This window comes from Hypomesus nipponensis, chromosome 24 (genome assembly GCF_054491055.1).
Source record: "Hypomesus nipponensis isolate SF chromosome 24, ASM5449105v1, whole genome shotgun sequence".
Lineage (NCBI taxonomy): Eukaryota > Metazoa > Chordata > Actinopteri > Osmeriformes > Osmeridae > Hypomesus > Hypomesus nipponensis.
The window spans coordinates 7,037,249-7,057,139 of NC_140384.1; the positions used below are offsets into that span (position 1 = coordinate 7,037,249).

At 46.7% G+C, this 19,891-nt stretch overlaps 3 protein-coding genes across 3 annotated transcripts; 2 read left to right on the forward strand and 1 right to left on the reverse strand.

Annotated features, from left to right (window-relative positions):
• The first annotated feature begins 372 nt into the window (after nt 1-372).
• Nucleotides 373-8,492, forward strand: LOC146232954 (histone-lysine N-methyltransferase SETD1B-A-like). Its single transcript, XM_084690023.1, has 18 exons — nt 373-513; nt 660-764; nt 852-1,122; nt 1,278-1,390; nt 1,550-1,911; nt 2,236-2,598; nt 3,069-3,579; nt 3,708-3,821; nt 3,908-3,998; nt 4,092-4,202; nt 4,614-4,814; nt 4,977-5,138; nt 5,268-6,320; nt 6,479-6,645; nt 6,936-7,061; nt 7,184-7,303; nt 7,604-7,741; nt 7,915-8,492. The coding sequence occupies exons 1-18, from the start codon at nt 373-375 to the stop codon at nt 8,086-8,088; spliced, it is 4,323 nt and encodes a 1,440-aa protein (XP_084546149.1). The 3' UTR covers nt 8,089-8,492.
• Nucleotides 8,493-8,582: 90 nt separating this feature from the next.
• hpdb (4-hydroxyphenylpyruvate dioxygenase b) lies at nt 8,583-12,629 on the reverse strand. The gene is made up of 14 exons (XM_084690472.1): nt 12,519-12,629; nt 12,373-12,399; nt 12,096-12,158; nt 11,611-11,715; nt 11,480-11,522; nt 11,282-11,364; nt 11,095-11,184; nt 10,888-10,991; nt 10,724-10,801; nt 10,103-10,265; nt 9,923-9,994; nt 9,704-9,826; nt 9,277-9,393; nt 8,583-9,033 (listed from the first exon to the last, which is right to left on the reverse strand). The coding sequence occupies exons 1-14, from the start codon at nt 12,519-12,521 to the stop codon at nt 8,935-8,937; spliced, it is 1,170 nt and encodes a 389-aa protein (XP_084546598.1). The 5' UTR covers nt 12,522-12,629; the 3' UTR covers nt 8,583-8,934.
• Nucleotides 12,630-14,467: 1,838 nt separating this feature from the next.
• LOC146232956 (uncharacterized) lies at nt 14,468-15,430 on the forward strand. Its single transcript, XM_084690024.1, has one exon. It carries the CDS (start codon nt 14,468-14,470, stop codon nt 15,395-15,397), a length of 930 nt encoding a protein of 309 aa, XP_084546150.1. The 3' UTR covers nt 15,398-15,430.
• Nucleotides 15,431-19,891: the final 4,461 nt, after the last annotated feature.

Here is a 19,891-nt window from a genome sequence, read left to right on the forward strand (position 1 = left end):
AAGGAAACATCCGTACAGGTAAATTTGAAATATTTTACATAAATAATTATATAGCCTACGGTCTAAAACATAAAACAAGTGGGACAGTTACTTTTAATGTACTTATAACATAAGTGAAATATTATAACACATTATTAGTAAAGATACAGGTGATTCGCACGGTCTCCATCACCTGCTGGGGCGTACCACAATGGCGAGCATCAAGAAATATTCCCCTCTTACGCCTTTAAAAACATTGCGATTATTTATGTGATTAATTACAGTGTACCATGTAGACTACGTCGGTTTGAAAGTCGTTTTTCATAGTTTCATGTTGAAATATTTCCCTTTCTACCCGATAATGTGAATCTGTTTTCAGGTTTAGTGAATGTAATGGAAAACAAACATCAGGCTACTGACCGAGAGAACCAACCACCTCAACATTGGAGAAGTTGCAAGTTGATTATAGATCCAGTGTTATCAAATGGATTTTTAAAAGTCTATCGTTATGATGGGCAGCATTTCAATATGCCTGTAAGCTTATTTATTCTTTTACTTTTTATATGTTAGCTGATTTGAATGACTTTAACACTGTTTAGACATCAGAATAAATCAATACATATTAAATGCTAGTTTATTATTTTGCTACGTTGACATTAAATGCTATGTTTTCTCTTTAGGTTCAAGATTTAGGAGTGTTTGCAGTGGACACAGTCAGAGACCCCAGAATATGCCGTCTTTGGAAAAAATACAATGAGATTGATCTTCTAGTTCCTAAATTTAAGGTGGTATCACTTACCTGTGATGATGGTCAGACAATTATTATCGGAAAGTTGTACTGAAATTTTTCTGTGACATGATTTGTGTTTCAGGTTGATGAATGCTATGTTGGCCCAATTCCTCCCAAAGAAGTGACGTTTGCACGGTTAAACGACAACGTCCGAGAGGGTTTCTTGACGGACTTGTGCAAGAAATACGGACAGATCGAAGAAGTGGACATTTTATACAATCCTCAAAACAAAAAACATTTAGGAATCGCCAAAGTCATTTTTGACACAGTCAAGGCAGCCAAGAACGCAGTCCAGCACCTTCATGAGACGTCTGTCATGGGGAACATCATTCATGTGGAGCTTGATCCAAGAGGTAAAGTGAAGAACAGGACTGTACGCTGTCCCCTATGTATGTTTTTCTAGAAATCCATTTGTAAACATATACGAATATAAATCCAGATACATTTATGTATGTGTTGTAATTCAATTTTAAACTATTTGCTATGTTTGATACCATATCTTTCCCAGGTGATAACCGTTTGCGATACGTCCATCTTCTTATTAATGGACACTACACTCCTCAGACGGTGCCCGTGGGAATCAATGACGTCACCCTCCAATACCTAACTGATCGTTTTCTGGTAACATTTTTTGCTTTGTTTAAACATTTTTTTATTTTTTATTGTATTATTTCTCACAAAAACAACATCAAACATGTCTTGATTCAGCTGTCCCCAGTGACATGCTAAGGCCTGGAAAGACCCAGTGATTTCTGTTCTGTACTTTCCCTCTTCCCTCAGGGCACCAAAACCAACCTGAGACACAATGATCAAATCTCCACATTCACCGGGTGCATATCCAGTCCGACCAGCATTGCGACGCCTCTCTCCCTGGACACAGCATATTCCAGTATTTGGCAGGACACTCCAGGAAGTTTGGGACAGACGCCCCAATCTCAAGGCACCCCTCGCACGCCCTGCCTGTCTGGAACCCCCATGTCTCAAGACTCCTGCTACTCCAGCCAGCAGACCACGCCCATCCACCAAGCCAGCCAGGGGGACCACTCCTCCTCCAGTGTTCACAGACGCCCCAGGAGCGACGGTCCGGGCGGGAGCTGTCGCCAGCCAGGACGCTACCAAGGGAGATTCCACCGCAGCTCCCAGTTGAGCTCCCTGTTCCAGCTACTCCAACCACCTCCTCCACTCCCCCTCCAGTCCCAGATACACGACTCTGCCGCCGACAGCCACAGGGCTGCCCTTCCGTGGTCTCAGAACACCCACCCAGGCAGAGAGGCCCTCTCTCTCTTCCCCCTTCCCCATCAGGAGTCCACGGTGGCGCATTCTCCCTACTCTAAGGCTCTCTCTCTGGGCGGCTGCTCCGCCGGCGTCTCAAGCATCGCTCCCACACCTGTGGGTCAGAGGGCCGAAACTCCAACCCCGGAGCATCATATCTGCATGGCTGACTCTCCCCCCTCGCCTCCGGACAGTTCCGGAACCCCCGTCCAGGAGACGCAGAGCCACAGCCTGGACACTCGCATTGAGATGCTCCTGAGGAAGAACCAGGGCTCCGGTGCCCCCCTCCCTGCCCCCCTCCTCGGCGACGGGGGTCTGAAGACGGTGGACCGTCTCCAGGAGAGTCCTGTTTCCTGCTCCTCATCAAAGGTTCCTCACTTCTCTCTGGACGGCACTCCGGTGCTCAGCGGATCTCCTTTCAACAGCATCCCGCGCACCGCCCGCAACCTGGAAGACAGCAGTTCAACACCCCTCCCTGGCGGGGAAGAGGAACAGCTCGCTGCTGTTGTGGAGCCCTTCACAGAGACACCTCAGGCCTCTGGAAACATCCCTCTAACGTCAATGATTAGAGGCCACACAGACCAGTGCACCGCTGACCAATCGGATGAGAGGACTAGACTCTTACCACCCTCTTGGGTAAGAAAGCAGGGTTATCATTAATATAGAATAACTATTTATATTTAGAATAATTTGATTAATTATTTTTCTCATTTCCGGATAAGGTTATGAGAATATGATATAGTAGTGTACTTTGTTCCACAGTGCCAGGTGGTTGTGTAAATTGCAATATGTTATGTGCTTCGATCTGCATTAGATTCTTTTATAATTGTATTGCTCGTTTTTTGGCATGGCAGACACAGGTCGTACCTTCGTCAGAAGCAGACTTCCACATCTCTGCACCTCAGCATTCCACTTCATTCTGCAGTGGAAACCTTCCAAACCCTGTCTCAAACCCTAAGTCAGCTATGCCTGCGAATGGTCGCACACAAATAATGCCCTTTAACCTCCCGGTTCAAATCCCTCCCAGGAACCCTCATCCTCCAATCCCTCCTTCCATTCTACCCTTTCCAGTCCCTCTCTCCAACGGCACCATTCCTATCCCCCCTCCTGGCTTTCTACCTGTACCTGGTCAGGGTATCCCACTACCTCCTCCCCCTCTCCCCCCACCTCCCGCTGTTCTCGGACCCCCTCCACCTTTAGTTTCCCCGCCCCCTATCGCGCCCCTAGCTTACCCCTTCCCCATAAGCAATCAGCAGTCGGAGAACGTTCTTTACCCACCTCAGAGGAACATGCTCGTTCCTTTCAGCGCCCCCCCTTGGTCCCTGCCCCTCATCCCAAGGTTCGACCCCTCCGTGCCCCCACCGGGTTACCTTCCTCCAAGGAAGGACCTGCACAAGGTCACTGTGGACAAAGTAATCTCCGTCATCATCGACGAGCTTAAGTCCATCATGAGGAAGGATATCACTCGCAAAATGGTCGAAGGGGTGGCGTTCAGGGCGTTTGACAAGTGGTGGGATGACCAGGAGCAGAAAGCGAAGGTAGGCGCATCGCACAAGTCGGAGTAAGAGATGTCACGACGCCCTCTAGTGGATAACATGAACCATGTGTCTTTTAAGTCAGTCTGGTTTGGGTACGTTTGCGATGGTGATGCCTCTCCTTCTACCAGACTGCTGTGATGCCAGGGAGAGGAGAGGACAGAGCGGAAGACAGGACGCACCCTAGAGACCCTCTCACGCTGATCGCGGGCCTGCGTAAGACTGTCCAACTGCCTTCTTTCAAGGTGAGGCTGTTACCAAACTTCAAATGTAAAATGCCAGATTTGATTGAATTGAGAGTCATGACGACTGAAACTTCTTCTACACGCAGGTGAAGAAGAAACGGCTCGGTGATACCAGTGAGGATCCCAAACCAGAGGTCGGCCCCTCTGCGCCTGAGAGGGACGGACACGGGGTCACAGGTCAGTGCTGGGAGTCATACGCAGTCGGCAGAATTGAACTGTGCTTATGGCGGCACTCGTATGGACAGAAATAAGATTTTTGTCGTTCCTCAGCCGAGGCGCAGGAGGGTGGCGTGGCGGGTCTCACCCCGGACCAGGCCTCTCTCGCTGGGGGCGGCGGTTCGGTCGTTAAGCGGAGACATGCGAGGCCTCTTGAGCTGGACAGTGAGGGGGAGGAGGAAGAGGAGGAAGAGGAGGAAGAGGAGGAAGAGGAGGAGGGTGCAGAACAAAAAGAGGAAAAAAGTGAAGAGAACGACGTGGTAGTTGACCTCTGTCCGAACAGCCAGGTGCGCTGAGATTTAACTGTTCATGATGCAAAGTGACGAGAAATTTATTATTATTGTGTTGAGATATATGTTAATGTAGATGTTGCTAATGTTTGCTCGATGTGATGTTTTAGCGGTGTGAAGAGGGTGATGATGAGGAACAGAACGAGGAAAACAGACTGGATGATGATGAAGTCGAGGCACTTTCCACAGAAGGTATTGGTTTTGAAAGGATTTTTAACACATCCTGTGCAACTAGATAACGCATCTACTGAGACACAGCTACTGAAACAGCTTTCTTCCTTTCCAGATGACAAAAGGAACTTTTCAGAGCCCGAGTCTCGCTCCTCCTCCTCCTCTCCCTTCTCCTCGGAAGAGAGTGAATCCTTCACAGACTCTTCGGAATCTTTCTCTTCAGAGTACAGCGATGAATCCCCAGACTCCACCTATGGAGAGGAAGAGGAGGAGGAGGAAGAGGAGGAGCGCTCACAGGAGGGGGCTTGGGAACACAGTAGAGTGGAGTGTGTGGTGATATCGTCAGACGAGGAGATGGAGCTGGAGCCCCCCCTCACCCCCACAGCCCCCCTCACCCCCACAGCCCCCCTCACCCCCACAGCCCCCCTCACCCCCACAGCCCCCCTCACCCCCACAGCCCCCCTCACCCCGGGCACAGAGCTGGAGGTGGAGCTGGCTCTGCTGGGGGGATCCCATGAGGGTCTGGAGAGGGATCTGGGGGAAGCCTTGTTGGGTCACACCAACAGCCTCTTTTTACCAGACCCAGTATCCCAGCATCTACTTGGTGATCACCAGGCACCTTCTCCTATAGGACTCCCAGGTAGGGTATCTGGTTCACAAATACTTTTTAATTATTAATTAATTGAATCTTCAATTGTTGAATACACATCACAACATTATTTACTCAAGAGTTGAATCACATACCATGTGTTTGCCACTGTTTCTGCAGCGGCGTGTTCTGACTTTGAGGTGGAGACTGACAGTCCTGAGTGGGAGATGGACTCACCAGAGACCCCGAGGCCGCTCACACCCACGGGCTCCCTGGTGGACAGTGACCCCGACGTGCTCTTCAAGAGCAAGCCGACCCCCCCTGCTGTGGTGGAGGTGGAACTGCCACAAACGCCTGGCCAGGGCGAGGCTTCTTCGCTGGACAGCGAGGAAGACTTGATGGACCAGCTCCTGTATCTGTCAAACGCCGATCCCAAACAGCGTGCCGTCACGGTGTCGTACGGGGCCGACGACGACATGCCCCGGACGCCGGGCGCTGAGGAGAGGAGCGTCTGGACTCCGCACAACTCCAGCCGCGTTCCAAAGACACCTGGCCGGGAGACCACCCCGTCGGAGGGGAGTCCAGTGATGAGCCCGCCTCCACCTCTTCCGCGGAGCCCCTTCCACCTCCCCTCTCTGTCCTCCAACCTGTACACGCCCCGCACCCCCGGCAGGGACATCACCCCTCCCAGGAGGCCCACCAGACATCTCCGCGCCCTGGGCAGACCGACAACGGGCCCCTCACCTCGCTCACACGCGCCTGCTCTGTCATCCCCGGTCTATGACGAGCGGCTGACGGCATCCCCCGTCGTTTCGCCTCCCCCCTGCAGCCGGTCCTCAGCGGAGTCGCCTGCTTCTGGGGACGTGTGGCTGGGTTCCCGGGCCCGGGGCCAGGTCCCCCTGCAGGGCCTGGAGAACAGGCCCGGCCTGGTGGACGACAAAGAGAGGGGGAAGCTGTTCTGGAGGAGGGTGTGGCAAAGGAGGAGACGGAAGAGGAGGAGGAGGGTTCAACGGTGGGAGAGGACGTGGTCGGCGCCGAGAGAGACTCCCTTGCTCCGTCCCGGTCTCTCCACTCACCGTCGCTCTCCCGGTGGAGAGAGGGAGGTCCTCCACAGGGTCTGGAAGGAAGGGCTGGACGAGGAGGACTGCAGGCTACTGCAGGCTACCTACGAGAGGAGGCTGAAGTACGACAATGTCCGCTGGCTCACTGACGCCCGCTGGGTCCCTCACCCTCATATCCTTCAGTCACAAAGACTTCCTGCTTCCTGTCATCGGAATTGATTTAGAAAATGACCTTAGAATGTTATGACTCCTGACGTTCAGCTCGAATACTCTCTGGTGTGTTGTGTCAGTATGGCTCTCAAACTTTCGTTTCCCTTAGCAATTCTCCACTCACCAGAGTCCTGACAGAGGAGGTTGAGGAGGGCTGTGATTGGCTGCGGAACCACGTGACCGGCTCGGCCCGCACCGAGGGATTCTACAAAATCGACAAGAAGGACAAGATCAACTATCTCCACAGCACACGTCTGGCCACGCCCTCTCGCCTGACAAATACTCAGGTATCTGTTTCCGTCGCGAGTCTGTTTAGATCATCTCTGACAAATGTCAGTCTCAGACAAATTTCAACTACTGACACTTGAGAAAAAGTCTCATTTATTTAAGTTCATTTATTTAAGTCGATCTTATGAGTTTTAATTATCTAATTGTATTTTATATTGATGTTTTACCTTGTTTTTATCATCCTAATTGTAGCACTTTGAGATTTATTTTCAAATGTAAAAGGAGTTAGAAATAAAATCTATTATTATTATTATTATGTTGACGCTGATGAGGACCTGTGTCTCTGCAGGGCGGAAACCTCCCGGCCAAGCAACAGGCCTTGCTGCGCTCTGGGTCAGAGTTCAGGTCGGAACAGCGCCGCCTGCTGGCCTCCTTCAGCTGTGACAGCGACCTGGTCAAGTTCAACCAGCTCAAGGTCAGGACATCCAAACCCCAAACAAGGTCCAGCGTTGTGACTTAGTAGCTCTGCTGTCCCGGGTTCCTTTACTGTGCACCAAACAAGGCTCTGCCCCCCGGGGGCATGTCCCTCTCTTTCAGTTCCGCAAGAAGAAGATCCGATTCTGCCGCAGCCACATCCACGACTGGGGGCTGTTTGCCCAGGAGCCCATAGCTGCAGATGAGATGGTGATCGAGTACGTGGGCCAGACCATCAGACAGGTGAGAGGCTGGAGCAGACACGACACACAAGCAGAGCTCAAGACAAGTTAGAGGCTGGGGCAGACACGACACACAAGCAGAGCTCAAGGCAGGTGAGAGGCTGGGGGAGACACGAGACACAAGCAGAGCTCAAGGCAGGTGAGAGGCTGGGGGAGACACGAGACACAAGCAGAGCTCAAGGCACTGCAAGGCCTCACGCTGAAATCCCCGGGACTGGATTACTGGTAACGATTACCACACAGAGGGTCGAGCGTTGTCTTGCTGGATAGACATGACTGACTGTGTGCGTCCTGTTCTCAGCTGATAGCGGACATGAGGGAGAAGCGCTACGAGGATGAGGGCATTGGGAGCAGCTATCTGTTCAGGGTGGACGAGGAGTACATCTTAGACGCCACTAAGTGTGGGAACCTCGCCAGGTTTATTAACCACAGCTGCAATGTGAGTAGTGCCACTCAGTCATAATACATAATACGACTATACAACCATACATACGAGAATATGACTGTGTAATGAAATAAATACAAATCTGATGACTCGTGGTTTAGGTGTACTCATGTGCACAGTCTGTTGTTAAGGTTTTTCCAAACGTGTTCCAACTTGTTTTCCTTTAGCCAAACTGCTATGCAAAGATCATCACAGTGGATTCGCAGAAGAAGATTGTGATCTACTCCCGGCAGCCTATCAGCATCAACGAGGAGATCACCTACGACTACAAATTCCCCATCGAGGATGAGAAGATCCCATGTCTGTGCGAAGCAGACAACTGCAGAGGATCCCTCAACTGACAAGTGGTCTGAGCACCCACCCCTTGTGCTGATCGGTTTGACCACCCACCCCTTGTGCTGATTGGTTTGACCACCCACCCCTTGTGCTGATTGGTTTGACCACCCACCCCTTGTGCTGATTGGTTTGACCACACACCCCTGGTGCTGATTGGTCTAACCATGGGCTGATGTCCAGCACCAGGGGTGGGGAAGAGCACAAGCCTGTGCCTCAGTCCTGAAGATTAACCTTTGTATCTGAACCATGTTTTCATTCATGAGAACTAATGACAATGCATTCAACTTGTATCAAGTATTTTAACTGATTATTTTGGTAATTTGATGAAATGACAGTGGTTGACGTGTATGTAGACTAATGATTGTACCTCTGTTTATAATATACATAAAGATCTCTTTTTATAAAGTAAGGAGACTCCAGGTCAGATTACCCATGTTATATTTATAACTTCTTAATGTTTTCTTTTGTCTCTTTTTTGTTTTTTTTAAACAAGTCACAATCCAGTAATATATTTTATTACATGCACTTAGAATGAAAGCACTTCAGTATAGAAAGCAAATTTGAAAGAGTACAAAAGCAATTAGGGTAAGAAACAAATCATGTTTGGACTTTTTTTGTGATTAATGCAACAATTAAATCACATTGTGCATTGATATTGTGCATTGGGGCTTTATGTTTCATTTCATATGTAACTCACATCCTCTGTGAAATGTCTGTCATGTTTACAGCCTTCGATCTTTTAAGCAATGTTAACAGGCATCAAGGTTGAGTATAAATAGCCAATGTAGTACAGTTAAATGTGTAACATAGTGTCCAGGAGAGAAGTAACAGGTGAAGTGTCAGTGCTGGCTTCAGACTCCATTAGGGGTCAGGATGGTCAAGTTCCCCCTGGCGTTCTGGTCTGCCTCAATGGCCTCAAAAAGGGCCTTGAAATTGCCGGCTCCAAAACCCTGGAGGGAAAAAGAACACAAGGTGTCAAAGACACCGTCACGGTAGCCTGGCTGCCAGCCCAACTTCTCCCCGCCCACAAAAAAGAAAAAAAAATATTCTGACTAGAATTATGAGTATGACAACGTCAGGCTACCGTCATGGTGACGAGTTCCCTAAAATACTATTTGTCAGATCTGTCGCATGGAGCCAGAATCACAAAGACACCAATGTCCTTTCAGTGTGAACACTGTGTGTGACTTCACCTGGTGGTTGTGTCTCTGGATGACTTCCAGGAACACAGTGGGCCGGTCCTGCACCGGCTTTGTAAAGATCTGGAGCAGGTAGCCACCGTCATCGTAGTCCACTAAAATCTTCAGCTCCTGGAAAATCAAAATCAACAGCAACGTTTACATTTAGTCATTTAGCAGACACTCTTATCCAGAGCGACTGTCAGTAAGTACAGGAACTTTCTCCTGAGGCAAGTAGGGTGAAATGCCTTGCCCAAGGACACAATGTCATTTTTCACGGCCAAGAATCAAACCGGCAACCTTCTGATTAATAGCCTTGTTGCCTAACCGCTGAAACACTTCAATTAGGAGGCACGTCTTGGAAACCATACAGTGTAAATGAGGATAAAATAGATATCAGTCCTGTATCTCATACAATTCTTTCAATGTTTTTGCCTCTTACCTCCAGAACATCCAGGTCCTCTGTGACCTTAACTTTGGAACGTTTGAGGTTCTCTCTCAGTTGCTGGTAGTATGTGTCCGGAACAGTCATGAACTCCATCCCTCTCTCCTTCAGATTACGAATCTTAAAGCAGCAAGCAAGATCCGTCAACAAAACGAATCAAACCGCCCACGGAGGATGCAGAAACTGGCCTTTATGTTGAGCCACAGATAGACTTACTGCAGTGATGATGTTTGATGTGTTCATGGCAATGTGCTGGACTCCCGGTCCCCCGTAATACTCCACATACTCCTGTTAACACAGACGAGGCGACCACAGAGGCGTAAATGAATCTTAAAAAAAGAAAAACAAAGTCAAAGTATTTCCTCACACGGGCGCTAAACAGCGAGGACAACTTGCCTGGATCTGGGACTTGCGCTTGCCCATGGCCGGCTCGTTGATGGGCATCTTCACCGACTCTTCGTAGTTGGCCACTACGATGGAGCGCAGAGCGCTGAAGTCTGTCTGCAGCTGCTTGTCGTCCACGGACCAGAACCGATGGAACATGAGGTTCCTCCTATACCTGTGGGAGCAAAGGTCCTTCAGGTTGGGGAGGGTCACTCTGCCCCCTTCCTGCTCGCGGTCGTGTAGCCCACTGACCCATCTTGTTTGGAGAGCAGTTCCTCTCTGCTTTTTGATCTCAGCGCCGCTATGGGCTCTTAACTTATCCCAGATGTGAGGTACAGGCAGAAAACTGTTGAGTCATACTAGTGCCTGGTGTTTGCCAAAAAGGCAGGGTTGCATAATACCTACCGCCTCTCTCATTCACTCTTTTCTCTAAACATCCAGCCAAACTTAAAGTAAAACTTCACTTATTTCGGTGGTGGACGGAGAAATATTTTCGGTTGCTGTTTTCTATTAAATGAATGTGCGCTGGATTTATTTCCCTCTGTGGAGTTTTTAGGAAGGTGGTTCAAGTATGTAACAGTGTTGGTGGAGAGTTTTATAATGCAGCCTGACTGTGATTGAATGCGTATTTACCATTCTACCACAGGCACCATCTCATCATCTGGCTGGTTCCCAACCACGTGATCAATGAAGTCCAGGTGTCCACGTGGCCTGTGAATACAACAAGCCAATGTTACCACAAAATAAGGCAACAAAAAAATAATTACACAGAGGTATACAGAATTCCATGTACTTACAGCTTTTCCAACAATGGGTCCAGGTGTAAAGGTGGTTGAAACCCAGGTAGAAACGGGCCTTTGTATCCTGTTCGCTCCACAAATGTGTGTGTAGTGTCACCATACTGCAGAAACCAGAACTTTCTGTCAGACAACCAGTGCACTAAACGATGCATCTGCGAGTCCAAACTATATCTAAACAATTCAATGTGTTTTTGTTTTACCAACCGTTTGGAGAACAGCCAGCTTTACTTTCCCGAATTTGTCCTCGAGTACATATGGCTCTTTCACAATGATGGCACCTCTCTCTCGGGCTTTCTGGAGAGGTCATTGACCAGAGAAACCATGTCAGAGATAACTCTCCGTTGGTACTACAAAGAGAGGGGCTGTGACCGAAAACCGTCCCGTTACCTACCTGTACAAGGAAATCACAGTTCTCCACCGTAAATGCGATGTCTTTGGCTCCGTCACCATGCTTCACCAGGTGCTCTCCCATTTCTTAACACACGAGAATAGAAATACACTCTGTTTCACAAAACACGCTTGAATATCACTGAAACTAAACAGGTTAGGGGCTCAACCGATCACGCTTGTCCAACACTGCGTCCTGTACCTTTGTTCCCAGGGTTCAGGGCTGAGGAGAACACATAGAGGATCTGTAAAAAAACAACAAACCAATCGGTCAAACCATGGGGTGGGCCAGACTTCCACTGCATCCCTTTAGTGGAACGTTACGACGCTCACCTTGCCTTGCTTCACTACGTGAGACACCACATCGCGGTTCCCTGTCTCCAAACCCTGATACGCCACAGGTTCAAACCCAAGCTTGTTGCAGTAGTAGGATGCTGCCTGATGGGACAAGAGGTCAACTGTTTGAACACTCAACAAACATCTCCCCAAATGAAAAACATGCGATACATTTCACATAATTCACAGAGAACCATAGTGGGGGGGGGGGGGACATTGAGTGTCGGTTTAGTGAAGGGTCGCCTTCTGACAGTGTAGAGACGGAGCTGGAGCTCCAGTATGGATCACATTAGGAGAGGGATGATGGTGCGGTTTGGGGTTTCATGCTATTGCCTCCACCCCTTAGGAGAGCCAATAGCCATCCACACACAGAATACTCCTCCGTTTGTGAGAGTTGAAATGGAAACAACATGCAAAAGAAAGAAAAAAAAAAGAAGCTGCGCAGACATACAGAGACAATAATGTCATGAAGGTCATTGTACCTGTTTGGCATTTCCAACCCAGAATGTGATGTGGTCAAAGCAGATGAACCTGCCCTGCTCATGCTGAGGCAAAAGTATGACAGTTTGACAAATACAAGAGCAATTTAGACGCGTATTTCATGTAATAAAATTCTGCCACTTCCTACAAACTACACTGGACTTCACTTTAGTTTCTTAAACTCATTTCATAATAAAAGTCACCACCGTTATAATGCTGTTTATATATTCGTTGTTTCACACTAAAACATGTATTTGCTTTCAAGATGTATACCAGTACCTTTTCACCTTTATCCGTGTAGGTAGTCTAGAAGGAAAAAAATAATAATATGCACATAGAAAACAAATGAGAAGCCTATCACATCAGTTCAATGTAAAACAGACATTGCAATTACAAGGTAAGAATTTAGAAAGTTTTTGTCTTACCATCTTGTGTCTTTCTGTCTTGCTACAGTTTCAAAAGGCCAGCTAGAGTAATTTGCCCAGCATTTAAACGATCAGAGCTAGTTTCCTCTTCCCCGCCCACCGGTGTTCTTGGAGGTGGAGAATGCTCATGCTTGCTTTGTTACACAATAATTGCACTTGTCAGTCTTGTCAAAAAAGATCGACAATAAAAAATGGATTACAATTATTTGATAATACTTTGCCTCTGGAAAATACTGCTGGTTACGCATTACGACTATTAATTTTGAATCAGATCGTTATGTTTAGATAAACATGTATAATAGTGATATACAGATCGCAACTTATTAACCGTTGTTTTAAACGTATTTTTTGTTCTGAAACGACCTTAAATATAGTGTGGATAATGCAGAGGTAATCCAGTGGTCTCTACCATCTCCACAGCAAGCTAAATCACACACATGTTAGTGTTTAGTGTTCGGAGGAGGTTCACTCAAGAAGGTTTCTTATTGGCTCCTTTGGTGTAGTAAATAGATTAAGGAGCCAACGATCTGATCATAATAACTTTTGTATTGTAGAACATCATTGTAGTCAGAGTATAAGTGTAATGTAACAATGTGTAGAATGTATCAGTCAGTTATTTGTTCAAGAACAAATATGGTATAATGGTAGAGTTGTACAAAAAAACGTTATATGGATTTTTTGTTGTTGTACATAACAGCACTAGCACAACCCTAACTATCTCCAAGCACAGATCCTGTCCACAACATATTCGGTTCCTTTACTCTTTCATCTGTATGGTTCAAGTATCATCTGTGCTTGATTGTGGACAGATGTTCTGGATATATGGATGTAGCCTACGGGTCAGTACTCAGAAGAGGTGTTTTCAACACTGCAGGTCACCTCTGGGCTTTGGATCCACATGGAAAACAGAATCGTGTATTTGACCCCATCACATTCTTCAGGCGTCACCCACACACGCCCCATACGTCTACCGCAGACCTCAGCTTCTTTCTCACATACTACAGCTTTAAGCCACCTCTCACCTAGAAAAGATGGGAGTCAGATGGCTGAGCGGTGAGGGAGTCGGGCTAGTAATCAGAAGGTTGCTGGATCGATTACCCGCCGTGCCAAAATGACGTTGTGTCCTTGGGCAAGGCACTTCACCCTACTTGCCTCGGGGGGAATGTCCCTGTACTTACTGTAAGTCGCTCTGGATAAGAGCGTCTGCTAAATGACTAAATGTAAAAGGGAACCTACTTGTAAAGCACACTGTCTAAAGATTCCACGTATACAACAAACATCTGTTTGTTTCACACATCGTACCCATGAGTGCCATCAGGACTATTATATCAGTAACACACACCGATGACAAGGCAATACCAAGCTAAAGAATCACACTCTCCCTGAAAGCTCCCTAGGCACCTGTCCCTGTAGGGCGTTGTTTTTCTCACCGTTACCATGAGACAGGCTGCTGTCAGGAGATGCAATTAGAGAAACTGACCAATCAGATGATGGGAATGTGCGTGTGTGTGATAAGGACAATGATGATGATTTTATTCGTTATGATGGGCTACTGTTACTGTGCACTACATCTACGTGACTAATCTAGATTGTTTATGTTTGATATCGTTAAGGCTGTCCTATCCTACAATGTTTTCACAAACCTGAGTAAGTACTTATAGATCAAGTACATGTTGGATTTTTGCACAAAATGCGCAAAGGCATCAGCAGTCACAAGGTACTGTTCTTGTGTTACTATGTCCACTGTGTATTACATATCAGGTATGTGTGTCCGGGTGTCTGACGCAAATTACAATTTGTTTCACAAGACAGGAACCCCCAAGGGAAACGGAAACCCCAGACAATTTGAATCCTTCAAGACACAGGGCACAACGTTTACGTGTGTGTACTCAGTGCAGTCAGACATTACAGTAGAGCACAGACGAAGCACAGAGCTGGAAGACAAAAAAATGAGTCATTTATCCACAGAAACACCACCTCAGTCACTGGAGGAGGCATCCCTTGATGAACAGCAGGGAGAACGTTGTCCTTGCTCTGATACAATACCCGACCCATCTCAACCCATCCCCCCGCTGGCTGAAGAGACTGTGGAGGACCAGAGCAGTAGTGTCCCAGAGCAGGCAAAGCCGGTGAAGGTGAGCTCCTTTTTCCAACAGGTGCGCCAGCAGATCAAATCGCAGGCGGCCACAACCGTCCCCAAGACCGACATCCTGGACCTGGTGCAGATGATCCAAAGCAAAGAGCTGGAGATGAACAGAGATCCAAATGTCAACCAAAGCCAGGACGCAGATGACAAAGCTGAGGAGATTTCGCCGCTGTTGGAGTTGGAGTGCACGGCTGAGGTGGACCCCAAAAGGGAGGACCTCGTAGCGCTGTTTCGAAGAGAGGTCGAGGCGGGTAAGGACGCCATGAGGATCGAGTTCAGAAAGCAGATGGAGCAGTTGAGGATAGAAATGCGATGTTACACCGACCTGGCCCTGGCCGTGTCCGAGTCCAGGACGCAGAGCAAGCCGATGCACAGCAGACACGTGCTTCCCCGTTTGTACCAAGCAGGCCCATCAGAGAACAGGAGCCTGGAGAAGAAACTGAAGCCCGCAGGCGGAGCTCCTTCCCTGGGCCCGCCTAAGCCGCGGAGGCTGAGCCGAACCATGACGACCATCACACCCCAAACCTGCCCTCCCATCGTCCTCGGCCCCCGCTCGAAATCACAGACCTTGAGCGGCTCCAAGAAGGAGAACGACACTGTGCTTCTACTGAAGGATGCAGACTTCCACGTTTTTGCCTCCCAGAACAACAGGCAGCGTGGCCCTCTTCTTCCTCCAGCCTGCCCTCCAGTCAACCATCGCAAGAAGCTTCTCCGCACCAAAGCTCCCGCTTGAAATGTTTCCCATCCGAATAACATGTCATAGGTATGGTCACGTTTCTCACAATTCTAAATTCAACTGCTTAGCTTGTCACGTGTCTAAACTGAAACTTAAGATTCATCATCAACGTGTAATTGTAATAAGAATATTTGTTTTGTTCTGTTTGCTTGTTCATAACCATTTTAATAAAATGACATGTCGTAATAGTATATTATTCGGGGTTCCTGTGTGAAAATGATCTTCTTTGGCATAATATCAAATACAACCAATGGTTTTGAAATCATATCAATTGTACCACAATGATTGAATGCTTTTTTTAAATAAACTCTTTAATGCATGTAAAACTGCATGCAACTAATTGAAAACATTAGTTCAGTCTTCTAACTTAAAGTTTATGGGAAAGTGTCATGTATATCAATGGTATCCACCCCTATTCCTGGAGAGCCATTTGGGTTTTGCTCCAACCACACTTATTTGACTTGATTCTACACTAGTTACCTTGACAACCAGCTCATTATTAGAATCAGGTGGGCTAGATTAGTGTTGGAGCGAAAACTGTAATTTGTGGTAGAATAACACTTACATGTAGTCATTTAGCCGACGCTCTTATCTAGAGCGACTTGGTCTAGTCTACCGAGTCAAACTAATTAATCAGCACCATTGCAACATTTATTACATTGAAGAATACACGTTGGCTTGATGCAGGAACTCCCGGATGTTTCTGAGAAGATGGTGGCATCTCTCAATACTCTGACCAGACGTAAAGATGTGGTTTGAGTGTTGTGGACCTTTCTGTGAAGTAGGTTGTTTGTTTCTTTACCATTGTCTGAATAGTATACAAATGGTAAGAACCTCTGTTTCTGAAAAAGGGACCAAACAAATATAACATGTGAATGCGCATTCAGAGAATAACATCACAGTATTCTTAGTTGATAGTTATTCTTAGTTAATATATGCAAAAGGATTAATCAAAACCTCTTTAAAATACTCGTCCTTTGGAGATTACGGTGGGCACTTCAAACACAATCCGATCTGTACACTAGGGGGCAGCATCACACCACAAAGCAGAGACGTTGTTTTTGTCGAAAAAAAAAAATTCAAGCAGTGGAACGAATCAACTTGATGGACATTTCTTTCCCTACAGTTACACATCAACCCTGATCACCACAGAACCACAACCGAGAAGACGACAATAACAAACAATACTCTAATCGGAAAACTCTGCTGACGTCACACATTACACGTCACACATTATGTTTCTGTAAAGTTTGCATTATCAGCACAATATATACATTTGGAATAGAACAGATTATCGTGGAAAAAAAACATTTAAAAAATACAAAAGTGTAATTAATAAATGCATTGAAACTTTTGGAATACATCACCAAGACTGTAAAGCTATAGTAAGCATGAGAGGTCTGTATGTCGATCAACTATGACCCCAACTGTCTTACTCCCCAGGTTAAGACTTTATATAATTTGCCTACAAAGAAATCATGCACAAAAATCATACAAATAAAAAAATATTGTTCTAAAAAGATGTTTACGTCAACAACAAAAAAACTGCCATCAATAAAAAAATGTAGCCTAACGTCTTTAAAGCCTCGAAAGTACATTTGGTTAAGGAAATACTGTCAGGTGCACTAGTTTATTCAGGGAAGGGGGGGGGGGGGGGTTTAAGTCATTAGTTTATTTCAGGTATATCTGTCAGAAGAGAAAAAAAGATGGTTGAAAGGTGTCAGGATAGTCATAGTATAATCATATTTTAGCATCACAAAAGTCATGAGACTTCTGTCTTTTGTAAGGTGCGAGAAGTTGCAAAGAAATACATAGGAAAACGTTTGTTTTACGTTAACTAACCTTTGCCCCCAGAACCGAAGCACCTGAACACATCCAGCTGAACTGGCATTGGGCACAGGCAGTGACAGGGGGAGCATTTAGGCCTGTTACAGGCATGGAGGCTGTTTGCCCAGAGACATCCCTGTTCACAATGGATGGGATAGAGACGGTGATGAAGAGGAGCTTTGTACCCTGGGGTAGGATGAGCCGTGAGTCCGGAGAGCCGCGGGTGCAGCATCATTCAGGTCCGGCCAAGGAGCGCTGTCACCGGAAGCGGCACGTTCCGCCCCTTAACGACGTCCTCTGAAATCGGCTCTGAATAGAACGCATGTGGCCTCGTTGTTTATTTATTTATTTACTTACCATTAACCCCCTTTTCTTATCCTTTGAAATTCCACTGCAGCTATCGGTTGTTGTATGCTTCTTTCTACGTGCCCAAATACAAACAGACATTGAAGTCCGGGGGGAGAGAAGTCTCAGAACCCTCAAAGGATGAGGATTCCGATGCATGGTAACAGAATGGAAGGGCCCTTTGAGGTGCATGTCCTTGTGCACACTTGTCCAGCTGGTTGAATTTTCAACTCAACAGACTCATCTGACGTTGGCTTCCTCGGGTGGAACAAGGTGTGGTTCTGAATAGTAAAACAGTTAAAAATAAGCGAGAGATGTCCTCACAGGTGCCTTCTTGTGAATGTCTCTGTCGTTCGGGCCCTGGGTCATACCAAACGGTCGAGACATTTCCACTCCAATGCCCTGTACACAAAAGGACCTTTCTACAGCAGTACACATACTGCATCCCAGGCATGTCTCTCATTCATGTGTGTGGGAACAGGTTGACAAGAATAGATCCAGTCCAGGTGTAACAGGAACAGAGGTTTTGTCATCGGGTAGATTGTAAGATCATCTTTCTTGAAGAGCCACTCTTCGGCCATTTAGTTTATACAAATGTTGTCTGTATAACAATCTACAGTTCAAAAATTCAGTTCATATTTATGTTTCTCTTGCTTGGGTTGTCATGACCACTAGAATAACCAAAAGGAGTTTGTTTTGGTCATGTGGTCTGTGTGACAGGGAGTGGTGAAAGGAAACCTAATTGCTCTAGACAGTATCGTAATGAGTGTGTATTGACCATCCAATAGCCTCTCTTTCCATTGTTATACATACAGACCTGCACTCTCTCTCCCATTAGGTTTGCTGATAGGGTTTTAATGGCATCTTTGTTAAGATTAATTTCCCAGTTATTGCATTAGACAACAAAAGCTTTTTCTAATTTATATCCTTTTGTAAAAGTTGAAATAAATGCGCTTTTCTCTCCCCTGTATTTGATTTTGTTTCTACAAACAAATCCAGATGGCATTTCACAAGACAACCGGTAAAAGTGTTATCTTCCTTTTGACCCCGAAACCATTGAGAGTATGCGTTTGGAGTATTGATCTTCAGTTTGCCTGGGATGCCATTTTCTGAGTTCAGAGGTCGGCCCAGTCCTCTTAAGCCAGTGCATGGGCCGCTCATCATGAGATGAGTTCATGTTTGTGCCGTAGACGTAAGAGGATTATGTAGAGTCTTAGCGGAGTAGTCTATAGACTGTGTGACTGCATAGGGGGGGTCTACCCTTTGATCCCAGCAGATTGGAGCCTGCCGCGGTCCGCTTTGTTGAGGGTCGATGCATTCTAATACGGCAGACTTTCGGTCACATTTGGCTCATTATCTGTATCGACTGTGGAGTGATCTTTCCAGAGGTATATCAGTCGGTGTTGGGGATTGACTGAGGCCAGCAATGACTCAGATAATTGTTTCTAGAACGGATGATCTTGCATTGCAGAATACCAAGACGTATAACGTTACCATGCTGTAACATCCATGGGATTTGTTACGATTTGAACTCAAATCTCCAAGAAAGAGAGCAATCACAAAATATATCCATCTGGAGGTTTCCAAAAGATGAAAAGAAAAGCACTCAATTTCAATTCCCCCCCAGGTTTGTTTGTGGAAAGACAGACTCCTTTTAGAATTTGGTTCTAGTTAAGAAGTTGTTTGCATTGATTGAGTAGTCTCTGGTGTAGTGTTGTTTAACCTGAAGCTAATGTACCTCTTTGGTCTAACTGCTCGTTACAATGCTGTGATGTAAAATGGGGCATTTAAAAAACATCAAAAGCTCTTGCTTTAGGGCTGGTTCCTCTCGGTGTGAATGGAGACACCGAGCAGAGAACGGCCGTGTACTCAAGGCGTGTGTCCCATAAACCACAGCAAAGCGTCAGAGGGTGGGAGGAGCCAAGGTCACCAAAAGCAGGAGTCGCCTAAGAAATATTATTGATCGTAACAGCTGGTGACCCCTTCACTTGGCAGACCCTGGGCAAAAGCCGGATAACGAACCTATCCAAAGATAAATGAGTCACCAAATAATAAAACAATGACTTTGTAAGGAAGTGGAATCTCTCAGTCTTGGTGAGAAGCCCTCTGCCGGGTTCCTTCCTCAGACGGCGCGAGGCAGCCTTCCACTTTCTTGGATCCAGCTCAGACTCTTGTTTTGGTGGATCAGAGGTTCTTCTGTCTAGACTGGTGTGGAGACCATGTACAGACACATTAAGTTATTAACAGTGTTGTGTGAGTCTTAATCCTTCAGCCGTGTCGGGTTTCCCTCAGCGGATGTCGGCCTCTCCCCGCGTCGCA